General features: G+C 45.8%; 1 protein-coding gene across 1 annotated transcript in view; it reads left to right on the plus strand.

Annotated features, from left to right (window-relative positions):
- Window positions 1–27,358, plus strand: part of AGBL4 (AGBL carboxypeptidase 4) — a 2,679,639-nt gene that overhangs the window by 2,472,011 nt on the left and 180,270 nt on the right. The window contains exon 11 of the mRNA XM_088479301.1: window positions 4,531–4,693. Within this exon, the coding sequence (XP_088335427.1) occupies window positions 4,531–4,693 (163 nt within the window). The remainder of the gene's footprint in view (window positions 1–4,530; window positions 4,694–27,358) is intronic.

A 27,358-nucleotide genomic window follows, 5' to 3' on the forward strand; every position in this document is an offset into this window, starting at 1 on the left:
CCGCGGGCACCAGAATACTACCCTATGCTAATGCTATTATCTATACGGCTAATGCGAAGACACATGTGGTTTCAAGCAGGAAGCCGCACCACCCGCTATATTTCTGTCCACAGCCACAGGCGTCATCATTAGTATCGCCACTTGCACCTGCCCCTGTGTAAGAAATCAGTCAGAGACAAGCTTCCCTTTGCACGACTCAAGATAGCACCAGACGGATCTGCTGCCCAGTTGCCGCCCAGAAACATCCATTTCACGCAAAGAGAGATCCTTCAACATCCGCCCAACTCAAAATCGTCTGGAGATATGCGATAATGTGTTAATACGCTATTTGCGGCCCTTTAATGAGCTGCGTCTGACTCCGAATCAGGGCCATTAATTATTTTTTTTTCATGGAATAACAAAAATAGTTCATTCAGAAATGTTGTTAAAGAGCAGCACGCTCCGGCACTGTCTCCTCTCTCTACTATACATGCTGGGTACTAGGACCCAGAGTCAGAGTGAGGCAGGACCTCCGACCTGATGATGTCACTGCTGGGCTACTGCTCATGTGCAGCTGGAGCCATCTGTACTGTGTGTGTAGAGTGTCACCGTGCTGCGTGGATGCACAGTACTGAGCTCCTAAGATGAGACACCTAAATACAGCTATTAACCCCAGCAATAGCGCTGTTCTGCTTACCACTGATACTGCTGTTACCTGATACCCTTTTGATAGCAATAAACCCAGTATCCTGGTTAAGAACTCGCTATGTGGTCTAACAGTCACTTTCACATCCGCCTGACACTTATTGTGACCACTACCCCAATGGACAATATACTGTATATGATAAAATTGTCAGACCATTTAGTCATACAAAATGGCAGCTCCAAGATCTTCCCCAGTGTAGGGAAAAGTGCTGGCACTTGTTAGCATTGTAATGAATGACAGATTTGCACATGTGCTTATCAGTACCCCTGTAGTCCCATCTTCCAGTGATAACTGCAAGATTCACTCTCAGCTAAAGTGTTCCGTGCTTTTCCATAAATTATTTGCTGACTGCGGCTAGTGATTATTATGATCCGGCACCAATGTAGCAGCCACTTTTATGCTTGAGCACTAAAAGGTGATAAAAACTTTCGTACAAATCTGATTTTTCCTCTTTGACTACTGTAGCAAAAATGTGTAAGAACTGCTGGCTGGGGGAAATTCACTACCAAGCTGTGACCTTAATTTGAAGGACTGAGCATATGCTGACATTACTGTATGTGTGCTGTCAGGTATAACCTACTGCATACTTTGAAGATTTGAATATCACGGATGTGATTCAAACATCAACACCAGAATGTCGACATGGTCTGAATGTTGTCATGGATGTTGTTTCGGCATGCAAAATGTTGATATTCACAATGTCAACAGTGACATAATGTCGACATTACCAGAATGGTGACATACAGAAGTGTCCTCGTACACCAGGGCTTCAGTCACGCCAAACAGACCCTCTCGGTGCGTCAAATACTAGGCGACTTATTCACACAAAACTGGAAGCGACAAAACTACTTTGCTAGATTACACTGATCAGTGTGATGTGCGACATTTGTACATCTGTGTGCGAATGAGTCTGAATCTGTATACAAAGTGCTACGATGCAGCGGCCGCAGCTTATTCTCACGCCAAGTTCCGTTGTGCTTCATTTGCGACTTTCTACCTGTGTAAAACCAATTCCTGTGCGGGTACAGTTGCAACTCAATGTCTCTAGTATACTGGGAGTGGTAGCATTTTTATCACAATTGAGCCCTAACCCTATAGGAGCGTACACACTAGACGATATGCTCCCTGAGCGATATCGTCTAGTGTGTCCCCGGCAGGGTGTGCTCAAAGTTGTTCGTGACATTGAGCACACCCGCAGAATGATATCGTTCAGCGTCGGGCTATTTCCCCATTCCCCAACATGCAGCAACCTGACGACATCGTCAAGTTGGCCTGCATGTTTACTTGATGAATGATAATGATGAACAACCTGCGGGAACGCGCGTCGTTGTTATCGTTTATCTTTTTGATGTTAAAAATGGACGATAAAGTGGACGACTGAACGATAACGATATGGTTCAGTCATCCACTTTAATCGCCCAGTGTGTACGCACCTTATCCCTACCCTAAATGCAGCCCAGCCCTAACCGCAGCCCAGCCCTAACCGCAACACAGCCCTAACCGCAACACAGCCCTAACCTTAGCCTAACCGTAGCCCAACCCTAACCTTAGCCTAACCCTAGCCTAACCGCAGCCCAGCCCTAACCGCAGCCCGACCTTAACCTTAGCCTAGCCCAAACCGTAGCCCAATCCTAACGTTAGCCTAACCCAAACCATAGCCCAACCCTAACCTTAGCCTAACCCAAACCGTAGCCCAACCCTAACCTTAGCCTAACCGCAGCCCAGCCCTAACCACAGCCCAACCTTAACCGCAGCCCAACCCAAACTATAGCCCAACCCTAACCTTAGCCTAACCAAAACCATAGCCCAACCCTAACCATAGCCTAACCCTAGCCTAACCGCAGCCCAGCCCTAACCGCAGCCCGACCTTAACCTTAGCCTAGCCCAAACCGTAGCCCAATCCTAATGGTAGCCTAACCCAAACCATAGCCCAACCCTAACCTTAGCCTAACCCAAAACAGTAGCCCAACCCTAACCTTAGCCTAACCCAAACCGTAGCCCAACCCTAACCTTAGCCTAACCCAAACCGTAGTCCAACCCTAACCTTAGCCTAACCACAGCCCAGCCCTAACTTTAGCCTAACCGCAGCCCAGCCCTAACCGCAGCCCAACCTTAACCGCAGCCCAGCCCTAACCACAGCCTAACCTTAACCGCAGCCCAGCCCAAACCGCAGCCCAACCTTAACCGCAGCCTAACCTTAGCCCAACCCTAAATTGGCTTGTTATAATGTTGACATTCTGACTGTACACCAATATCCATTGTAGGAGTGAAGTGCACTGGAAGCACACTGCAAAACACCTTGGCTTTACACCATTGCCCCTATAAGATTTGCCCAGCATATGCCTGCCCTCTGCTGTCTGGCAATGTTTATGCTGACGTCTAGGCAGTAGAAGGAGCTGAAAAACATGTAGAGGCGCGGTGTGCAAAAAGTACAAATCACATGCCAGCGTCCTAACATTTAGAACACGCCCCTTTCATGAATCATTTCAGATATTCTCCGTAAAAAGGGATGTGGGGATGACTCAGAGCTGTACGCTGAGTGCTTCGCTGCTGCGTCTTTGGATGTAGTAGTGAGGAGAAAGTATAGTAATTATGCCACAGGAGGTAACTGAAGAAAAAAGACGCCCCCTGCCGGCATCGCAGATCCCAGTTCTGCGTCCAAAGATGCAGCGTCGGATCACCAACGCGATCATTGGTCGCGATGGTCGCAGCAATAGGCAATCTGAGTAAGCCTAAGCTTAATCAGAATGGCCACCGGAACTCCTCTGCCGGGGCCAGGAAGTCCGCATCCGAATGCACGCCCCCGTTTTGTAAGATGAACCCCGTCGCTTCCCCCTCCCTGCCACTAAACGGCCACAGCCTGACAATCAGCCTGCCACTGATGTGCGGCAGCACCAGTCACACAGCACTAGTTATGGCCCCATCTTCTAGCTTCCCCATACACATTACATCAGCAGCTCCTCCCACACCATCATAGCTCCTCCCACACCTACTGTATAGTCTATGCACAGTAGGTGTTTGTAGAGCAAGAGTAAAGAATAATGGAAGGAGCACTGTATATTTGCATGTTGTGTATGGGGTGAAATAAGAACATAAGAGTTGCATGAGGGGAACATACTTATACTTTCATAGGGCCTTCATATCTGGTCTGATTTTGGGGTAAAATATCTTTAATAAAAAGTGGAGCTGTTGTCCAAAGCAACTAATTAGATTCTAGGTAAGATTTTCTAGAATGTACTAGATAAATAATAGCAATAATAAATGATTGGTTGCTATGGGTAACACCTCCGCATATCCTTTTTAGAAGTTTCAGTAAATCTACCCCTAATTATGCGTTTTGGCTGTATTTTCGGTTGCACCATTCTTAATTGGCCCTCAAAGTCAATTCATTGATTAACCTACATTTAGGTCGATTAAGGTTAATAACTCATGAGCTATGTAACAGAGAGAATGAAGTATTGATTAATGCTATTGTGCTACCAATGGTGGAGACGATAGAGTGGTGGGTGTAGGACCCAAGCTAAAGTGTACCTGTTGCCTGGTGACAGTGAGGCAGCCATTTTGTACAGAACATCAATATTCACCCTGTTATTCTGCAGCTAATTGACAGGCTCCATTTTCGTGAAAATTGGTTTGAACTGCAAAAATGGTGGCGTCTAAGTGAAGGGTACACCTGAAAGGATTCAGGAATGGCCATACTTTGCTAATACTGTATATGGTCTCAAAGAAGATCTTCTAGACTACAGTATATGGTGTAACATGACAGTCTTTCATGAATCATAAATGCTTGTTTTACCCTTTACCCATGACCTTAATGAATGTTCATGTTTATGTCTTTCCGGTAGTCCAGCACGTGCTTCAACAGAGACACAATGAAAGCTGGCACAGGGAGGAGGTCGTTGGGAGGACTCCTGGATATCTCTTCGTATTGCTACACCTTGGAAGTCTCCTTCTATTGCTACATGTTGGGTGGGACCAGCTCTGCCATCCCTTACACAGAGGAAGCCTGTATCCTTTTCTATCACTATCCGTAACTGGACTCTCTGTGTGAATGGGTTATAGTAGAGGGCACACAAGGTAAGCGCTTTCATTCATACTGTATGTCCTTCTCATTACTATGTGAAATTGCAGTTATAAAACACTATATTTTCCATTCCCCATTCTACAGTGACTTTGGGCCACAGGGGTCTGGATCACTCACTTATGAGTTGTATGATACATGTCAACATCACCAGACAAGCAGTGAATGGGTAATTTTGTATGGAATGTTGTTTGAAATATAAGTCCTACAGTATATCACTAAGGGACCTATTCATTGTCCCTACATTTCCATAAAAGTAGGTGGAAATTAACATTTTCACTTACTTTTGTAGAAATTAAGTATCAGGGTAATTCATTACATAGGTAACGTAGAAGATACTAAGGGCTCTATTTATTACAATCCGCATATTGAATGCAGATTGTAGTGTGATATTACCGACTGAATTCGCATTGCACAGGGATTTACAAAAAAGCCCCACCCCACCCAACATTAAGCTCCACCCCCCATGATCACGACCCCCCCTCCGTTAATTACACTTACCTTACATCATTGTGAATCCGGTGATGTCCTCCGTGACTCCAGTCAGCTGATCTCCCATCCTGCACTGGGACCCGGTCAGCTGACCGGGTCCCAGTGCAGGATGGGAGACCAGCTGACCGGAGGGAGGACATCACCGGACACCGGAGCCCCGATCTCCGGTCCCTGGACTCTGGTAACTTTTCCTTTTACTATTTTTTTTCTTTTTTTAAGTAGTGATCAGCGTGTGGTCTGTTTAGACCACACAGCTGATCACTGGGGCCAGCTCCGGGCTCTGCTCTATGTGTCACAGCAGAGCAGGAGTCCGGTAACCGGGGGAGAACCTGGATAATGCCACTTCCAGGTGACTTTATTAACACACGGCTTTCCCCGGTATTTTTTCACAATGTATTTTTAGTAACTTGCACACAGATCGCATTTCCTATTACAATTGTGGGAAATTGTGGGCACTCTCTACTCAGACCACTCATACACAGTATCCCTAGCATCCCTCCCTGGCTCTCTCTACTCAGACCACTCATACACAGTATCCCTAGCATCCCTCCCTGGCACTCTCTACTCAGACCACTCATACACAGTATCCCTAGCATCCCTCCCTGGCACTCTCTACTCAGACCACTCATACACAGTATCCCTAGCATCCCTCCCTGGCACTCTCTACTCAGACCACTCATACACAGTATCCCTAGCATCCCTCCCTGGCTCTCTCTACTCAGACCACTCATACACAGTATCCCTAGCATCCCTCCCTGGCACTCTCTACTCAGACCACTCATACACAGTATCCCTAGCATCCCTCCCTGGCTCTCTCTACTCAGACCACTCATACACAGTATCCCTAGCATCCCTCCCTGGCTCTCTCTACTCAGACCACTCATACACAGTATCCCTAGCATCCCTCCCTGGCACTCTCTACTCAGACCACTCATACACAGTATCCTTAGCATCCCTCCCTGGCACTCTCTACTCAGACCACTCATACACAGTATCCCTAGCATCCCTCCCTGGCACTCTCTACTCAGACCACTCATACACAGTATCCCTAGCATCCCTCCCTGGCTCTCTCTACTCAGACCACTCATACACAGTATCCCTAGCATCCCTCCCTGGCTCTCTCTACTCAGACCACTCATACACAGTATCCCTAGCATCCCTCCCTGGCACTCTCTACTCAGACCACTCATACATAGTATCCCTAGCATCCCTCCCAGGCACTCTCTACTCATACCACTCATATACAGTATCCCTAGAATCCCTCCTTGGCACTCTCTACTCAGACCACTCATACACAGTATCCCTAGCATCCCTCCCTGGCACTCTCTACTCATACCACTCATATACAGAATCCCTAGAATCCCTCCCTGGCACTCTCTACTCAGACCACTCATACACAGTATCCCTAGCATCCCTCCCTGGCACTCTCTACTCATACCACTCATACATAGTATCCCTAGCATCCCTCCCTGGCATTCTCTACTCAGACCACTCATACACAGTATCCCTAGCATCCCTCCCTGGCACTCTCTACTCAGACCACTCATACACAGTATCCGTAGCATCCCTCCCTGGCACTCTCTACTCATACCACTCATATACAGTATCCCTAGAATCCCTCCTTGGCACTCTCTACTCAGACCACTCATACACAGTATCCCTAGAATCCCTCCTTGGCACTCTCTACTCAGACCACTCATACACAGTATCCCTAGCATCCCTCCCTGGCTTTCTCTACTCAGACCACTCATACACAGTATCCCTAGCATCCCTCCCTGGCTCTCTCTACTCAGACCACTCATACACAGTATCCCTAGTATCCCTCCCTGGCACTTGCTACTCAGACCACTCATACAGAGTATCCCTAGCATCCCTCCCTGGCACTCTCTACTCAGACCACTCATACACAGTATCCCTAGCATCCCGCCCTGGCACTCTCTTCTCAGACCACTCATACACAGTATCCCTAGCATCCCGCCCTGGCACTCTCTACTCAGACCACTCATACACGGTATCCCTAGCATCCCTCCCTGGCACTCTCTACTCAGACCACTCATACACAGTATCCCTAGCATCCCTCCCTGGCACTCTCTACTCAGACCACTCATACACAGTATCCCTAGCATCCCTCCTTGGCACTCTCTACTCAGACCACTCATATACAGTAGCGCTGAAGGAGAAGTGAAGGGTTTGCATTAGGGTTGTGTATAGATTCCCTTCAGTTAATGTGCCTGGAACACATGCCAAGGGGTTGGGTACGGGATGTCGGCTACACATGCCAGGAAGTTGCTCCACTAAAGATCTGCCCCCAGACTCAGTCGCTGGTGCCCCAGGCCCCCGCCTCCCATGCCCTCTTACCTACAGCTCCGTCTGGTGCGTCCTTGTTGACATCCAGCTCCTGGAAGATCTGCAGCCACGCTTATGATCTGGCCCACTGCACAGGTCTGTGGCTAGAGCTTCCACCAGGGAGGAGTGGGACGGGGAGGAGTTGTGAGTGAGGGGGGCACCAGGACTGCTGCATGGGTCCGTGGCTAGGGTTGCTGCCAGAGAGGAGTGGGGGGGGCTTCGGATGTGTCTCACTGGCATAAGAAGCTGCTGAGGAGCAGCGACACCAATGAGCAGGGGCAGGCTATATAGATAGATGAAAGCGGCAGCTAATGGTATGACATCAGCTGCCACTTTCACTAGTATATGGTTATGGCGGCTTCCCAGGTGCTGGGAAGAGGTGCTATGTATTGAGCGGCTGTGACGGTATACACCGGGTACATATTTACAGCCCTGTGAGGTGAATATATTGTGGGTGATGGAGGAGGTGCCCCTTCAGTGCTGGCGCCTGGCGGCAGGCGTCTCCATTATCTCCCATAGTTCTGCCCCTGCAATATACTGTTAACTAAACCCAAGAGTCTATAGTTCAATGAAACAAAGCTGATTCTTCTCTAATCCTAAAGTCACTTATTAAAGTCAGTGGCAAATGCAGGATTTCTAGAGGGGGGTTTCCAAATGCTTGACTTTAGAGCGAGTGTGCCCAGTCCATGAAGTGGGCATAATTAGCACTTAACCAGCTTTAATATGTGTCATACATAGTGTATAGCGTGTCAAGATAATTCCAGCATATACAGGACCAGTGATCACAGTAAGCCATTGTATATGAGCTGAATGTTTTTATTTCAGATGTCTGCTCCATTCCAGAGCATTGGAGCAAGTTCGGGAGTCTGGGGGAGCAGCAGAAGAACCCAGCACTACCATGGGCATATATGTACATATTGGTCTCGTCATGCACTGGATAGTGTATTATTATATGGTATTAATAATTAACCATAATGATGGTCTATAGCAGTGCACCCCTAACAGTGCATGTTTTCCAGATCTCCTAGTTGGTGCACAGATGTATGTTAAAAGATCCACAGGCTGGTGTTAAGTATTTAATTTGTGATACTGAGAAGCACATGCAGCACTAGTAAAATTATATATTACTATTTCTATTGTGGTCATGGTGTGGGCTGGGGAGGGGGGTTTCCAGGCAACCAGAAACCCCCCCTGCGTTTGCCTATGAAAGTATAGTAATACTGCTCTGAGAAGTGTATAAGCAGTAACAGTACCTGTACTTCATGTGCTATGTGTATATGAAAGGAACATTTTCAGAAAATCGCATAATATGTATTTCAGTCTATATCAGCAAAGTATTTTTTTCCGCATCACTTCCAGCCTGCGAGGGCTTAACCAGGCTTATGCAGATCAAAGTTTATCTGGTCTGCTTTATACATAACCACCCTCCATAGTTAGAGAGCAGTAACCACGTTGGAGATCGGGAAGATTATTTGAAACGTGGATTATAGCAGTTTAATTTCCATAGGTTAAAATGACCCCGCTTTGCAAAGATCAGCAAACAGACCAGGTGTGTGAGAGAACGTGATATAAAAATTCAGACAGTGAGAAGGAGCAACATCAAGTTCTTGCTAAGTAATTTTATTTTCAACCGGAGGGACTCGTCTTTGCTGCTATATCATATGTTGTCAACATAATTTGTCTTACATTTTTATTAGGCAGCATTTCACATTCCAGAAGACATAGGGGGGTATTCAATTAGGCTGCGAAAAGTCGCAATCGGCGATAATTTATCGCCGATGACGTCATTTTCACCTATTTCAATTATCCCGTATTCAATTTTAAAGACTTTTCGCAGGTTCGAAAAGTCTTTGAAAATAAACGGGATAACTTTTCACCATGTTTTACATGGCGAAAAAAAGTGCAGAATTGGGGTTTAGGGGTGCAGGCTTAAAAAATATAGCCTGCATCCCTGGGAGTGTCATCTAAAAATAAACTGTCAAAAAAAATTTAAAAAAAGAATAGGGACACCCCAAAAAAATGAATTCAAAATTTGGGGTGAAAAAAAAAAGGAGAAACATTGTTTAAAAATAGGGAAATAGGTTCAGGGGTATTCTGTAAGCATGCGGCAGGTGTTTTCTAGAATAGGCTATTAGAGGCAGATGCATTTTTGCAGAATTTAAAAAAATTACTTTAGGGACTTATAAATATGCTACTACCCATTTACATGTACCCCAAATTTGATGGGACCACTTAAGAAAACGAAAAAAAAAACCTAAGTGCTATTCTGCATCACTTGTTCAATGTCGGGAAAAAAAACACCTGCCGCCGCTATTTAAAAACCCGACATTCTTCTGCAGGCAAAAACGGGGGTACCCATAGTGATCCCCCATGTCTGAACATCTTTAGGGGGCACCCAGGCACATTTCCCTGAAAATTCTAATTTTTTTTCCTAGATCCAAATTCGCCGGGTCCCGTTTTCGCTCATTTCAAATTGAATACAGGGCAGGCACGCGCCCGATACTTTATCCCCAGAAAGCTCCGATGTGGAGCGAAAAGTCCAGCACGGACTTTTCGTTCCCTAATTGAATACGGGCCATAGGGTTTGCTTCAGTAGGTACACACTATTGCAGCTGCAACTTTTGCCACAGCATGGTTGCATCTTTATGCTAATGCCATAGCCGATGAGATTCATACAGAGATGCCTAACAGCTGTGGTACTATTCGGCTGCTGTGTGTACAAAGCTTCACCATCGGACATTGCACCTCCTCTGAAATTGCCTCTCTCTGCATCCAAATTGCTCTGCATCCCCCGGCAGTAACTACTGAGATGAATGCGTCTGACATCGCTGCTGCATCCACCTCTGGATCAGGCCCACAGACACGCACCACATTTCCAGAATAAGGGGCAGAAGTATCAAACTATTTTTGCAGTCAGTCCTCCAAAAACAGCCAATTTCAGAGGACCGCCACATTAATTAAGTATCGAGGGCATGTATTAAAAAGAAACCTGCTCATATGTGGTTAGTTTATTTGACTCTATATTGGGGGGTCTATGTGTAAGAGTTCTCGTGTTTTCTTATGTACTTCTTATATTCCTTGACATCCGGCTCCGGAGACCCGAATGGCGCCTTCGGATACTTGGTATTTTTTCCCTTTATTATTTGGGGTTGTATGTACAGCCATGGCCAAAAGTTTTGAGAATTACACAAGTATTGGTTTTCACAAAGTTTGCTGCTTCAGTGTTTTTAGACCTTTTTGTCAGATGTTACTATGGTATACTGAAGTGAAATTATAAGCATTTCATAAATGTCAAAGGCTTTTATTGACATTTACATAAAGTTTATGCAAAGAGTCAATATTTGCAGTGTTGTCCCTTCTTTTTCAAGACCTCTGCAATTCGCCCTGGCATGCTGTCAATCAACTTCTGGGCCACATATTGACTGATGGCCGCCCATTCTTGCCTAATCAATGCTTGGAGTTTGTCAGAATTTGTGGGTTTTTGTTTGTCCATCCACCTCTTGAGGATTGACCACAAATTCTCAATGGGATTAAGGTCTGGGGAGTTTCCTGGCCATGGACCCAAAATTTCAATGTTTTGTTCCCCGAGCCACTTTGTTATCACTTTTGCCTTATGGCAAGGATTGTTCATGGAAAAGGCATTGTTCATGGTACCATTCTTTATTCTTAGGCAAAATTGTGAGCACACTGCCTTGGCTGAGAAGCAACCACACACATGAATGGCCTCAGGATGCTTTACTGTTGGCATGACACAGGACTGATGGTAGCGCTCACCTTTCCTTCTCTGGACAAGCATTTTTCCAGATGCCCCAAACAATCTGAAAGGGGATTCATCAGAGAAAATAACTTTACCCCAGTCCTCAGCAGTCCAATCCCTGTACCTTTTGCAGAATATCAGTCTGTCCCTGATGTTTCTCCTGGAGAGAAGTGGCTTCTTTGCGGCCATTTTTGACACCAGGCCATCTTCCAAAAGTCTTTGCCTCACTGTGCATGAAGATGCACTCACACCTGCCTGCTGCCATTCCTGAGCAGCTGAATCAACTTTAGGAGATCCTGACGCTTGCTGGTCATTCCTTCGTGCACTGAAGTCTTCTTCACAACTATTGAACCTCTCTCCTTGAAGTTCTTGATGATACGATAAATGGTTGATTTAGGTGCAATCTTACTAGCAGCAATATCCTTACCTGTGAAGCCCTTTTTGTGCAAAGCAATGATGACTGCACGTGTTTCCTTGCAGGTAACTATGGTTAACAGGGGAAGAACAATGATTTCAAGCTCCACCATCCTTTTAAAGCTTCCAGTCTATTATTCTAACTCAATCAGCATGACAGAGTGATCTCCAGCCTTGTCCTCGTCAACACTCTCACCTGTGTTAACGAGAGAATCACTGACATGATGTCAGCTGGTCCTTTTGTGGCAGGGCTGAAATGCAGTGGAAATGTTGTTTTTGGGATTAAGGCCCTCATTCAGAGCCGTACGCTCTGAGCAGAGCGCACGCTCTGAATGAGGGCCGGGCTCCATTTTCATGGAGCGTCCTCCTGGACGCTCGTATAGCTGTGGGTCACCACCCACAGGCTATACGAGCGTGCTTTGTGATGGCCGCGATGGTCGAGACCATCGCGACCATCGAAATTGCGAGCCGGAGCCTGCGGTTGAGGTTTTCAACCGCAAGCTCCGGAGTGATTTTGGCTCTATCAGAGCCAAAATCACTCCCACTGACATCACTAGTGATGTCAGTGGGCCGGCTTCTGACGGGAGGCGTTCCCGTGGGAACGCCCCCGTCAGGGAGGCACGCCCCCGGCACGCCCACCAAAGGGGGCGTGCTGTCAATCAACATTGACAGCACGCCCCCTTTGATCGGACACAACGAGCGAAGGACTTTCCTTCGCTCGTCGCGTCTGGCGCATGCGCACGACGGAGCTCCCTCCGTCGTGCGCATGCTCAGTGCATAACATCGACCCACTTGCGAGCGGACAGCCGCTCGCGAGTGGGTCTGAATCAGGCCCCAAGTTCATTGTCATGGCAAAGAGGGATTTTGCAATTAATTGCAATTCATCTGAACACTCTTCATGACATTCTAGAGTATAAGGAAAATGCCATCATAAAAACTGAAGTAGCAGACTTTGTGAAAACCAATACTTGTGTCATTTTCAAAACTTTTGCCATGGCTGTATATCCTGCTTTGGATATTCCGTTTTTGAATTGTACTCTGCCTTAATGTCTATGTATGCCACATTTCTTTCCATGTTTTTCCGCTTTTATTATTATTATTTCTTTGTTGGGTGTTTATCCAAAATGAGTAAAAAATTACTTGATTAAAAAAAAAAGGTACCTGCTCCTATATCTGCTGCGGGCCCTCGTGTAATGATCGCAAATGCTGTCCTCGTACATTTCTATGGGGATTGTGAAAGTGCCTAATGTATCACGCTTTGCTTGCATGTCAATAGCAAACACCATGTTTTGATAATGTTACACATTGTAGCCTATGGCAATGTAAGTTTTTTTTGTTGGAGAGAGATCCTTTGGATCCTTCTCCAGTACTGACAGCTCCCACATGATCGGCCCGATGTCGCACATGTGCAGTAGTTTTGATGGGCCCAAGTCCGGAAGTAAAGTGATCACTTAGCTTTTTTCTCTTATCATAGCCTGTGTCACTGCAAGGTATTGTTGATATATATACCCCGCGATTATCGAGGACAAGAAATTATGCTTATCGGTGATAAAATGCGGCCAATGATACATCGGCCCCTCAATCTCCATTACCTTCCGATTTTTGGTTCAAAACAATAACTGCAGTCACAAAAATGATCAATGAGCCACTCAAACCAAGGTTTAAAGGTTGTTTCCCCATAGTCATCCTCCTGTACCTCCCTGCTTTTTTTTTTTTTTTTACACTGTTGATTATCATCTACTTTACTGCAGCCTGTATTCCACTATTTGTTGTGCTCCCACAAAGCTCTGTTCTTGGTCCTCTGCTTCTCTGTACAAATCTTAACAGCTGCAGCATTATCACATTTATGCAGAATCGCTGTTTACGGATACACAGTGGCGGAGGGATTTCCGAGCACCTCTGAATCGGGCCCTCAGAGTGGAATTGGGACAGCAGAGAGGGTGTATCAGTGTTAATAGTAATGGTGGGGATAGGTTAGCTCAGGGGCGTTTCTATAGAGGAGGGTCCCGTGTGCAGTCTCCGTCACGGGCACCCTCCTCTCCGTCCGGCAGCTCACTGAGCGCTGCACGGCCAGCGCCGCACTTATAGACTCTGGGCACTAGAGTGTGCCCAGAATCTATAGAACATGCACAGGTCACCGGGAAAATTGCCGCTGTGGCCATTTTCCCTGTACTACGCAAACGACAGGAAAATGGCGGCCATTTTCAAGCCGTTTTTTTACAGCGCAGACACAGACGCCGACGTGGGACTCCAGAGAAGTAAGTATAATATGGGTGCAGGGTGTGTGGTGCGGCCCCCCCTGGACCATGGGGCTCGTATGCCCCACACACTCTGCACCCATTATAAATATGCCCCTGGGTTAGGTAGTACAAAGGTTGTTTTGAAGAACATTTAGAGTTGAAGACTGGGGGGGGCAGATGTACTAAAGCCTTGGAGAGAGACAAAGTACCAGACAATCAGTTTCTAAGTGCCGTTTTTCAAACACAGCCTGTAAAGGGACAGTTAGGAGCTGATTGGCCAGTACTTTATCTCTCTCCACTTCCAAAGCTTAGTACATCTCTGCTTGCTGGTAGCAGGGAATTCCATAGTTGGGCAGCAGCATGGGATAAGGTGGCTGACAAAGAGGAAGTGAGTCTGAGGCAGATCTAAGAGAGCGTTAGACAGAATAATAAAGCTATAATACAGTGAAATAATAAACTGCGTTTTATGAGAAACAAATTACCTTAATTTCTCCTTTAAAAGAAAATGTCAGAGAAAATGTCAGCTATAATACAGTACCTGTTCTATGAAAGATCACCTTGAATATTTGACGAATGTGCAAATGTAAATGTCTCCAAAACTTGACAGTTAATAATTGACTTAAAGCAATACCGTAGCTGAGGGAGCTATGCATGCAAAAAGAAAGAGTCCTGTATGCTTATACAGTATGATGTCTTACATGGCTCCTTTCCTTTACAAGAGACATACTAGTGGGGCTATAGCTGAGAGTGGCCACCTGGGTCATTGTGATTGCTGCTTGTCAGTGGTGACTCTGATTTCCTGACCTCTCCCATTATGTTTCAAATCCAAACAGTGGCCAGGTCTGCAACAGCCAATTCATGCAATCACAAAGGGGCATAGGTATCAGAATAATATTGAGGAATATCCCTTGAAAACATGCGCCATGCTGCTTTTCTGGACTTCAGTGCTCATGTTTCGGCACCTGCCAGACCCATTGCGCAAACACCTGCAGACCGGAGCATGCACACAAGTCCGGTTTCTAAGGACTGCGTCAGCTGCAGCTCATGAGCCGGGTAAGGCTGTTGGGATGGCAGGAAAGTGATTTCCCACTAGAAGCACACTCTCTACTAATCGTGCCTGGCAATGGCAGTCCCAGAGGTAGCAAACACCTCCCCCTGGGACAGCCTGTTCTTTATGTGATTGGCAGGGCAGCACTTCCAATGGGAAGTCACAGTCAGTCACAGTGTAGACAGTGCAGTCACGGCGGACTGCAACTGGCTCACTGGAGGTGGCGGATTTTACTTGGGGGGGGGGGTCTGCCTAGGAGAAATCTGCCAGTTGTTTAAAGTCTTCCCAAAATGAGCATATACAGTAAGTGCACAATCTCCACCCGACCCATGCCTTTGGTTAGGCCACATTCTATAAGGAAAGCCCCACTGGCCAAGCTGCTCTCATAGCGGCTAATTTATCAACAAGTTTTATCATACGCAATGAGTTTTAATACTTGCTGAGTATGATAATTGTGCTCCAGCCAATCAGCTCCCAACTGTCACCTGTTTCAAAAATGACAGTTGGGAGCTGATTGGCTTTGAGCACTATTTATCATACACAGCGAGTTTAAAAAATGTGTTGCTTATGATAAAACTCATTGATAAATGGGCCCCTTAGAAAGGAGCTAACTATTGTATTCCATCAGATGTTCCGTTTTGGCACACTATACCACTAATTTACTTGTATAAAGATAATTTTTGTCACCTGTATCATGTCCTAGTAGTACTCTGGGCCTGATTCAGAGCCGGATGCTCTGACAGAGCGCTCGCTCTGAATCAGTGCCCTCCCTCTCTTTTTTTAGAGCGGCCTCCCGGCCGCTCGCATAGCTGTGGTTGACCACCCACAGCTATAGCGAGCGGCCAAAAAGATGGTCACGATGGTCAAGACCATCGCGACCATCGGGCTTGCGACGAGACCCTTGTGGTAGGGTCTCGTTGCCGCAAGCCCTGGAGTGCTTTTGACTCTATCAGAGCCCAAAGCACTCCCACTGACATCACTTGTGATGTCAGTGGGGCCGGCCCCAGACAGTAGGCGTTCCCATGGGAACGCCTCCGTCTGGCCAGCCACGCCCCCAGCACTCCCACCAAAGGGGGCGTGCTGTCACTCACCATCGACAGCATGCCCCCTTTGTAGCGAGACCCATAGCGACAGCTTGCCCATCGCTATCCGGGTCTCGCGCATGCGCACGACGGAGCCGGGTCCGTCGTGTGCATGCGCACTGGCCCAACATCGACACGCTTGCAAGCGCTCAGCGCTCGCGAGCGGGTCTGAATCAGGCCCTCTGTTCTAAGGTGTGGGCTGGGCTTCAGGTGTCTGCAATGAAATGGGGGAGGTAACACTTTACTTTTTAATAGAACTGCAGAGGAATGTTAAAGTAATATTGAAAAATATATTTTACCTATATGGCTTATATTAAATAAAATCAATGTTACCACATGAGTTATATTTATATGCAAGACAGAAAGAAAATGATAGCTGTTAGTGCGAAATAGAACTTTAGAACTGGGGAAAGATGGGTTAATTTGTCAGTAGCAAAACACAGCCAGCAGCAGTGATAACTATTTACTTTTTTCCCATTTGGCATACATGGAAATTGTGTTATCAAATGTTCTGTCTGATCCTGTCAAGTTTATAGCGATCACTTCAAACAATTTAATGTTGCTGAAAGCATAGTTACAAATTATAGACTTTTAAAGTTATTTTGCAGTGATAATGCTGTCAACCTTTAATACGGTTTCCAAAAGGCACAGTGACGATAATGACACACACACACAGTAGCTGCGAATCATAATGGAAGGAGCGTATTCCCAGTTCCTGCCTTTGTAGCTTTACTGATATTTATATTTTCAGTCTCTAGTGATCGCCAGCACGCCCGGCTCAGTCTCGGGATGACAGGATATCACAGTGTGAGAACAGCTGCCGCAAGGGATTCTGGGAGTGAGATTGAAACAGAAATATGGAATTTACTGCTGGTAGAAGATGGCAGGTTCTCTTCTGTCTGTTAAATGTAAAACACCAGTCTTCTATTGAGCAATATTTCTTTATTTATATAAATGTCATATTTCAATGACATTCGTCTGCCCTCATTTTTATACATAACCTATTATTTTACCTTAACTGTCTTTTCACGTCCTTACAAGCCCTTCGAAAGTGGAATAATTGCTTTCATTCAATATTCTTAACACAGAAAACCTAATAGAAGAGCCATGGAAGGATTATAGCCGATCCCCCGTCAGAAAAAGAAAACATTGGTTTTCACCTTTAGACGACTTTAATTTATTTTCTTATACCTGCCCTCATGCAACTTTTGCTACATACATAGTTGTGGCACCTTCTATCATCCTTCTTTATCTTTCAGCCATTTGTTTATATCATCAGCATGAACAGACAGCTTATATCTCAGAAGGAAGAATGCATAATAAAAGACTGCATGTAAATAGACAGGTTCTGGAAAGTAAATTAAAATCATCTGAAGGTTGAAAAACCCTTATAGGCCTAGAGACGACAGGTGCTTGGAGCATGCAAGTTGTCTTTGACTTGGGTAGCATTATACTGGCAGGAAAGGCAGGCATTCTGGTTACAGTAATTCAGGGGTGACCAAATTCGGTCCTCGAGATCTACCAACAGTTGACGTTTTCCAGGTCACCCAGCAGGTGCACAGGTGTAGTCATTACTCACTGACACATTTTGAAAGATCCACAGGTGGAGCTAATTATTTCACTTGTGATTCTGTGAGGAGACCTGGAAAACGTGAACTGTTGGTAGATCTCGAGGACCGAGTTTGGCCACCCCTAAAGTCATTGAATTCCCCCATTGTCCCATCTCCATACTGTAGACTCAAATCCACCATTATACATTATACCGTGTCAGCGGCTGTGACACTGTAATCAGGGGTTGGCTGGCAACTTTCAGCCTGGGGGGCAGACACAAATAAATGGCCCGGCTTTTCTAGCAGTGCATGCAACAGAGAAATGGTTGTAATAAAAAATGTTGTAGGTGTGTTTTGCCTAATTTGGGTGTGGTTTGCCTAATGTGGGTGTGGTTTGCCTAATGTGGGTGTGGTTTGTCTAATGTGGGTGTGGTTTAAATAGCTATTGCAATTTGTGACATACTGTTATGTAAAAGAGCAATGGATACATCACTTACCAGCCCCATCTGACCAATGCAGAGACTATTCTAGTGACCGAGAAACAATACATGAACCATTCAGGGGAGTATCTATAATGTGCACCCAGATTATTTAAAACTTGCCTCTCTGAGGTCCTGCGTCGGGTCCCTCAGCGCTGCTCAAAACGCCAGAATATGGCCACCACGGCCTTTTTTCCGGCGTTTTGTGCATGCATTGTGAGGAAATCGCAGCGAGGAGGGGGCCCGTGACGGGGGATGCAAAGACGCCCCTGAAACCATTCTAATGACTGATATACAATGCAGGGGCCATTCCATTCCATATGCCAAAAAATAATATTACTGACTTGACATGAACTTTTATTGTCACCTATATGCATTATGCAAATGTCGCAGACGCAGGAGTTTGTACTAAGATGCTCTCTAGCGGCACCTGAAAACCGCTGCTTGTATACAAACATGCGCCATCAGTCATACCATCCATCGTCTCAGTAACCCTATGGTCATTCAGAATGTCCATCACAAGTAACACACACCGGATCCTTCACTGTGTACACATTCACAATCACAGGCTGAGATACGCCCCCCAGAACAGCCTAGGCACCTGCTTTTACCTCTCCATCCCCCCGTTACCTCCCACCAGCGATCCATCAATCACACTGCATCCAAGTCCTCACTGTGACCGTCACTGGTAATCTCACTTTGTGCATGCGCAGGGTGACTCGTACACATGTAATGTATAAAGGGAATTGCTCAATCAGGCCCTATGTAGCATATTGTGCCAAATACTTTACACTGTAAACCCTGCCTTGATTATGATGGTATCAATACCTCAATATATACCCTGGCACACACAGTAATATATAACCTAGCACACACAGTAATATATACCCTGGCACACACAGAAATCTATACCCTGGCACACACAGTAATATATACCGTGGCACACACAGTAATCTATACCCTGGCACACACAGTAATATATACCCTGGCACACACAGTAATATATAACCTAGCACACACAGTAATATATACCTGGCACACACAGTAATATATACCCTGGCATACACAGTAATCTATACCCTGGCACACACAGTAATCTATACCCTGGAATACACAGTAATCTATACCCTGGCACACACAGTAATATATACCCTAGCACACACAGTAATCTATACCCTGGCACACACAGTAATCTATACCCTGGCACACACAGTAATATATACCCTAGCACACACAGTAATCTATACCCTGGCACACACAGTAATCTATACCCTGGCACACACAGTAATATATACCCTGGCACAAACAGTAATATATACCCTGGCACAAACAGTAATGCTACTGACATTATTTCTAAAATCAGAGACATTTATCTGATAGAATATGTGGCCTACAGTTTAAAAGGTAAGGAACATAACAGGTCAGTATAAGCAAAACAACCCCACAACCCCCCCACACACACATATCGTACACACATATCATACACACATAAGCAAGCACTGCCCCCCTCCACACACACACATATCATGCACACATAAGCAAGCACTACCCCCCTCCACACACACACATATCATACACACATAAGCAAGCACTACCCCCCCCCCCCCCCACACACACACACACAGACACACAGGGCCTGATTCAGAGCCGGACTCTCTGAACGAGCGCCCGCTCTGAATCATGGCGTTTTTGGGGGGGGGTTTTGTACTTCCTCCTGGACGCTCGCATAGCTGTGGGTTACCACCCACAGCTTATGCGAGCGTCCATGATGATGGTCGCGATGGTCAAGACCATCGCGACCATCAGGCTTGCGACGAGACCCTTGCGGTAGGGTCTCGTTGCCACAAGCCCTAGAGTGATTTTGGCTCTATCAGAGCCAAAAGCACTCCCACTGACATCACTAGTGATGTCAGTGGGGCCGGACCCAGACGGTAGGTGTTCCCATGGGAACGCCTCTGTCTGGGCAGCAACGCCCCCGGCACGCCCACCAAAGGGGGCGTGCTGTCACTCACCATCGACAGCACGCCCCCTTTGGTGCGAGACCGTCGCTATACGGGTCTCGCGCATGCGCACGACAGAGCTCCCTCCTTCGTGCGCATGCGCACTAGGGCACCATCGACCCGCTTGCGAGCGCTCAGAGCTCGCGAGCGGGTTTGAATCAGGCCCACATATCGTACACATATATCATACACACATAAGCAAGCACTGCCCCCCCCCCACACAGACACACATATCATACACACATAAGCACTCCCCCGAAAACACACGTATCATACACACATAAGCAAGCACTAACCCCCCCACACACACACAGACACACATAGAATACATACATAAGAAAGCACTGCCCCCTCCACACACATATCATACACACATAAGCAAGCACTTCCCCCCCCACACACACATATCATACACACATAAGCAAGCATTCCCCCCCGCACACACACACACACACACACACATGTCATACACACATAAGCAAGCACTAAGCCCCCCCCACACACACATACCCACATATCATACACACATAAGCAAGCACTAACCCCCCACACACACAGGCACACATATACACACATAACCACTCCCCCCCACATACACATATCATACACACATAAGCACTGCCCCCCCCACACACACACATATCATACACACATAAGCAAGCACTACCCCCTACACACAGACACACATAACCATACACACATAAGCAAGCACTAAGCCCCCACACACACAGACACACATATACACACATAAGCACTCTTTCCCACACACATACATATCATACACACATAAGCAAGCACTACCCCCCACACACAGACACACATATCATACACACATAAGCACTCCCCCCCCCACACACACATATCATACACACATAAGCACTGCCCCCTCCACACACACACATATCATACACACATTAGCAAGCACTAACCCCCCCCACACACAGATACACATATCATACACACATAAGCACTCCCCCCCACACACACATATCATACACACATAAGCATTGCCCCCCTCCACACACATACATATCATACACACATAAGCAAGCACTGCCCCCCACACACACATATCATACACACATAAGCAAGCACTATCCTCCCCCCCACACACACACACATATAATACACACATAACCAAACACTCCCCCCACACACTCATACATATATATATATATATATATATATATACAAATATTTATATACATATGTATTATGTACATATATCATTCACACATAAGCAAGCACTCCCCTCAACACACACATATCACACACATATGAGCAGACCGCACCCCCCCCCACACACACACACATACAGCAAGCCACTTACCTGGATTCTGCGGCCCACAGATGGCAACAATGTACTGGATCGGGGGCAGATGGCACCATGCCACCGACCAAGTCCGCCACTGTAACGCAGCGTTTCGTCGCACCCAGAATATAGGCATGCCACATATCATTTTAATCAGTATAAGCTTCCTGTGGGTCCTATTCACATCTCTTTGCAAATAAGACGCATTTTAGGGGAAAAAGTCACACAGTAACATGCTTGAAGCTACTAGAAGGGTTTTTTTAACGCGCGAGGAGGGTAGCTGTATTTGGACACATCTGTAGGCTTAGTTTATTTTGTGCCTCTGGGGTAAAGGAGCGTGGTAGTATCCATTTAGATAAAAAAAAGTTTTTTCTACTTTTTTTTAATATGAATGAATTGAAGGTGGGTTATAGAACGTATGTAAACCTATTTTCTCTCTACTTAAGGATTTCTTTGTAAACCACATTGGTGGTTCTCTCCTCAGGTGCTAAGATCACCAGGCTGCTAGGTGAGCTCACTCTGGAGCAGGCCACGTAGAACTAAAGTAGAAGGTCATTAATGGCATTACCCATGTCATTCTTGGGGGTCAGAATGGCACTCTCGCGCAGCCAGTCCATGGACTTTTTTTCGGATATCGGCAATATCACGGTATATCCTGGCTGTGAGGTCTGCTTAGGTCTTCACTACTGTGCCTAGGCCTGCAGAGATGGTCACCTTTCTCAACGGACTCGGGATACCCTCCATCCCCTATTTTGAGCAGGAGTTTGGAGCATTGCCCAGTGGAGACATCACCTCTTAAGTGGACCCTCATGTTCTTCCTGAGAGAGAGTTTCCAGATGAGGGGGGGGGGCACAGATATGATATTGATGAATGCCTTAACTTTGTCAGCTTGAGTACCCCTCTGTACTACTGGAAGAGTCTGTGGGAAGTCTCCAGCTAGCTGCACAGTGACATCCCCCATCACTCCATCTTTGCCCATGATATTTTTGAGGGTTCTGCTCAGTCCCTCAAACCCTTCCTTGTTTGCCACCGTACTCTTGTCCTAGACAATTAATTCACAATCCTGCAGCACTTGTGCCATGTTACCAATCATGTCAACCAATCACCTTGGTCGAGAGGAAACATTTAACCCCTTTTCAGTCCCTAAGGATTTGGATTTCGAAGAACCCTGCTTAGTGGGGGCTTGGATGGAGTATACGCACCCAAATTTCATGTTTCTAGGTCCAGGTGTTTGGGCTGGGCGTTGATGAGTTATACCCCTTTCACATCGCACCTGGGATTTGTACACGCGTCGATCTCAGGTGCGACCCGGCTGAGACTCCTTTCAGACTGGCGGCCCAACCTGGCAATAATACCGGGTCGATGACATCACCACCATCACTGGTGAGCCGGCACTTGGAGATGAGTTAATCTCCAAGCGCTGGCTCTTCCTATGCAGTGACCGGTGTGAATGGGTATGCCTCGAACAGGGTCACCCGTTCACACTGCACTGCGAGCTAGGTTGAACGGGTGACCGTTCAACCTAGCTCGTGTTCAACCCTGCTCATTACCCGAGATGAAATCCGGGTTTCTCGACCCAGGATATTTCAACTGGACCCTTACACACTGCACAGTAACCCGGGTCGGTGCGCGTTCATGTGCAATAACCCGGGTTATTTGCTGGAAGTGTGAAAAGGGTATTAGTGAGTTGGACATTTGTTTTTATTTATTGAGATTTAAAGGTTTTATATGTACTTTTTTTGTATAGCAATTAGCAATATTTATGCATGTTGGCACAGCTGCCTTTAAAGCTCATCAAATACCCTTTCTCCCTCAGAATAACAGTTTATATTACCAGTAGTGAAACTGTATCATTCGGAGAGAAATATTAATGTCTAGTAACAGACATACAGTAATAAAGTATGAGACAACAAAACAACATCAATTCATTGAAATAGATATGACAAAACACCATATAATTATATCAAACGTTATGTTCAGGTTAAGCAAACAAAGAACAAACAATGCAATGTGGTTAGTCTATATTAAACAGATTTAAAAGCAAAAGAAAAATAACAAGAAACCAATATAAATATATTCTGTATACATCAAGGGTAATGTTCCAAGAATACATCAAAAGTGCTCATATCATTGTCACTTGTGCAAATGTTTTTAATCCCTTCCAAAGAACCCTCAAAGTTATCTTTTGTCTTCTCTAAGTACACTAAACAAAAAGACCTGCACTGAAGCCGTGCCTTGCATAAAGAAAGATTATATTTGTATCTAGGCTTTGACAAGTTTTACTTGAAATACAAATTCAAAGTCTGTGTTTATTCAACTAATACTGTGGATTTGAAATGCATTGATAAATATGGTAGGTCTGTCTCTCTTTTGGAGTGTGTTTGAGAGTTTTTTCAAAACTTAATAATGCAACATCTGAATTTTGTTCAATGAGTATTAGATAGAGTAACATATAGGATATATAATATAGTACAGTTGCACTGTCCCAATTTAGCGATATGTGCAGTGGGCAATAAGGACATGTACAAAACATATCTTAAAAAAAAGAAAATTAAAAATCATGTAAAAAAAGTTAAGTGTCTGATAGATACATTATTCTAAAGTTACTGCTTGGTAATAGCAATTTATTCTACAATGTCTTATAAAACATTGTCTACCGAAGCTTCTGCTCCATTGGAATTTATATAGTAATTTTCATACATTATTATTTGCTAAGCATGGGATTCTAACACCCGGTGCTACCGATCATGTTTATGCACAAAATTCAAAAGGGCAATGCTTTTACTAGCCGTGTTCTGCTAGTAATTTTGGGCATAGACACGATAAGAAGCGCTGGGTTTTTATTTGCTCCCAATCAGCCCCTATATGTAAAGTCGCAGCTTCTTTGCAAGACTAAGGTGCTAAGGGCCTGATTCAGAGTCGGACGCAATTAGCGCTCGCTCGTCCAGAAAATAGGGGTGGCTATTCAAATAAACCGTTCGCTCTTTGCGGTCTGTTCACGCCTCTAGGTCTGAACGTGCGAACAAAACTTGTGGTCGTTTTTTTAAAAAATACGCCCCCTGGCCGCTCGCATCCTACGTCATGTCCGCTATTTATTAGATTAATCGAGTACATCGACCAGAGTATGAACTGCTCACTATTCTTGTGGTTGGTTTTTGCTACCACAATTTTGCGAGCAGTTCTGGCTATAAAATAACCCAGTGACGTGGTCAATGATGCTGCTGTTTTAATTATGCACACCCTTAAAACGTCCGTTTTGACCTTTAAGCACGCCTGCGTTCGGATCTCCACTCCCCGTTTTCAAGCACCTTCCCCCGTTACCACCCACATACGCCTCCTCCTGTCACTCAAATTATCAGGCATTCGCTATTTTGCGAGCACATGAATTTCGACCGCCCTGACTGGTTCGCGCATGCGTATAACGATCCGTACGCATGCGTAGTTGGGCAAACATCGCTCGGAGCGAACGAGCGGCCGCTTACAAGCGGCTCTGAATCAGGCCCTAAGAGTTTTGCAGAGAGCGGCAAAACAACTTTAACAAAGTTGAAGAAAACTGTGTAACAATAGTTTGCGGATTACTTAATTATCAGTCGAGGGATAAAAATTCCCTTTAGTGTATGCAAAATGTTTTGTAAATATTGTAGGAGGCTAAGAATATTGCAGTAGGGCTGTGGAGTCGCAGATCTCTCAGTACTCGCTGGGAGCTGGCCATGGTCCTGAAGTGATGGATAATGACAGAGCAGCTCCCTTACAGTAACTGAACTACTACCAAAAGATACAGTGCAGCCACACAACCCGCAGGGCTAAACACAATTGTCTTTCATTAACGGACAGTTACAGTGCATTTGTGGTGTATACCAGTATGTTTTTTTTATAGGCGCGTTTAGTAAATTATCTTTAGTACTTCTGGTGCAGATTCTGTCTTCTTCATTTATAAAATTTTCATTATTACTTCTTGTTTGTGACATTCTTATGACAAAAGAAAACCTGAAATTATGCTTTGCACCTACTACTAGACTTATGGTGCGTACACACGGGATGATCGATAACGATATCGTTGTACGATCTCCCGGGTGTGCTGGACGATCGATATCGATCATCAAGCACACCACCAATTCACCAACGACTATAGCGATCCACGATCAATGATCGCAGGTCCCTATAGTAACCTGGCTGATATCGACTAGGTTGGGCTGCATGCACTGGTGATCGACAATATCAATATCGTCCATATGTGCCCACGCATCGCAGGTCGCTGAGCACCAAAAAATGCACGATATGAACGATAACGATATGATCGATATGGTTATCGTTCATATCGTCCATTTTTATCGTATCGTGTGTATGCACCTTAAATGATGCAATATGTGTCCCATTAGGTTTCTACTGAAGACAATGCTATAGGGTATGAAGTCACATAGTCGACTATGACTGTCGACATTCATAAGATCAACAACAGAATATCTACAATTATGATGTCGATATGGTTTAAAATATCAACATTACAATTAGGGTCAATCTTATGGTTAGGGATTCGGGTTAGTGGACCTGATTCAGAGGTGGGCACAATGCCAAAGTTTGCGGAGTTGAGCGATTCTTTGTACTGCGCATGCATCTGAGCTGCAATGCGCATGCGTCACGTGTGATTACCGATGGCCACCGCAGTGAGGATTTGTACGCAGAGTGATTGACTGTCAGTCAGCATTTGTGGGAGGGAACCTGAGGGGGAGAGTGAAATGCAGGAGTGTCGCATCCATTTTTCGGGGGTGTATATGCAACTGCATCTTCATACGCAGTCAAAACTGGCTCCAGCGGCTTACTTCCGGCAGACATTCTGAGCGACCAGGTTACTCAAATGTTCGATGTTGAGACCAATTTGCGAATGATGGTGCGTCTGAGTACCAAGCGGCGGATTTTTGACGCAGCCAGCAGCATTTACATATTTTCACAGAACCGCTGCATACTGAATCGCAGCCACAACGGGATTAGCGCCCACCTCCGAATCAGGCCCAGGTTTAGGTTTAGAGGTTAGGATTAGGGACACTGCAGAAATGGATTATTGACATTATGTCGAAATTTCATCAGAGTTGACATGCTGATTGTCAACATGATGTCTGTCCTCGGCAATCCTGCAAAAAGGGATCGACATGCTCCCGTTTCTGGGAATGCAGCCCAGGCGTGCCCCCACTCTGCTCCCCAAACGCCGCAGTATGTCAATCATGTTGCAGCTTGGGGGATCGCATCACCTGTTCTGCACATACAACCACATTACTATGGAAACTATTGGTCCCATGTCTGCATGTTCTCTGTCCTTGTTCTATGTCCTTCTATGTCTTTGTTCTGTTTTTATGTATGTTTTTATTTTATTTCTCATGATTCTTATGGTGTCTTGTAAAAAACAATGATGATTAAGTTGGCAAATTTTGATAGTTTTGGGTTACAGTTATGTCACATAATCCTTAGCCATTATGGGATTGTGGCCCTGATTCAGAGCCGGACGCTATGACCACCCACAGCTATAGCGAGCGGCCAGGAAGATGGTCGCGATGGTCAAGACCATCGCGACCATCGGGCTTGCGACGAGACCCTTGTGGTAGGGTCTCGTTGCTGCGAGCCCCAGAGAGATTTCGGCTCTAACAAAGCCGAAATCTCTCCCACTGACATCACTCCAAACGGAGGCGTTCACATGGGAACGCCTCAGTTTGGGCAGCCACTCCCCCAGCCCGCCCACCAAAGGGGGCGTGCTGTCACTCAACATCGACAGCACGCCCCCTTTGGTACGAGATCCGGAGCGACGGATTGCCCGTCGGTATCCGGGTCTCGCGCATGTGCACGACGGAGCCGGCTCCGTCGTGCGCATGCGCACTGGCCC

Source organism: Taudactylus pleione, unplaced genomic scaffold, assembly GCF_031769625.1.
Source record: "Taudactylus pleione unplaced genomic scaffold, aTauple2 ptg000230l, whole genome shotgun sequence".
In the NCBI taxonomy this organism is placed as follows: Eukaryota; Metazoa; Chordata; class Amphibia; order Anura; family Myobatrachidae; genus Taudactylus; species Taudactylus pleione.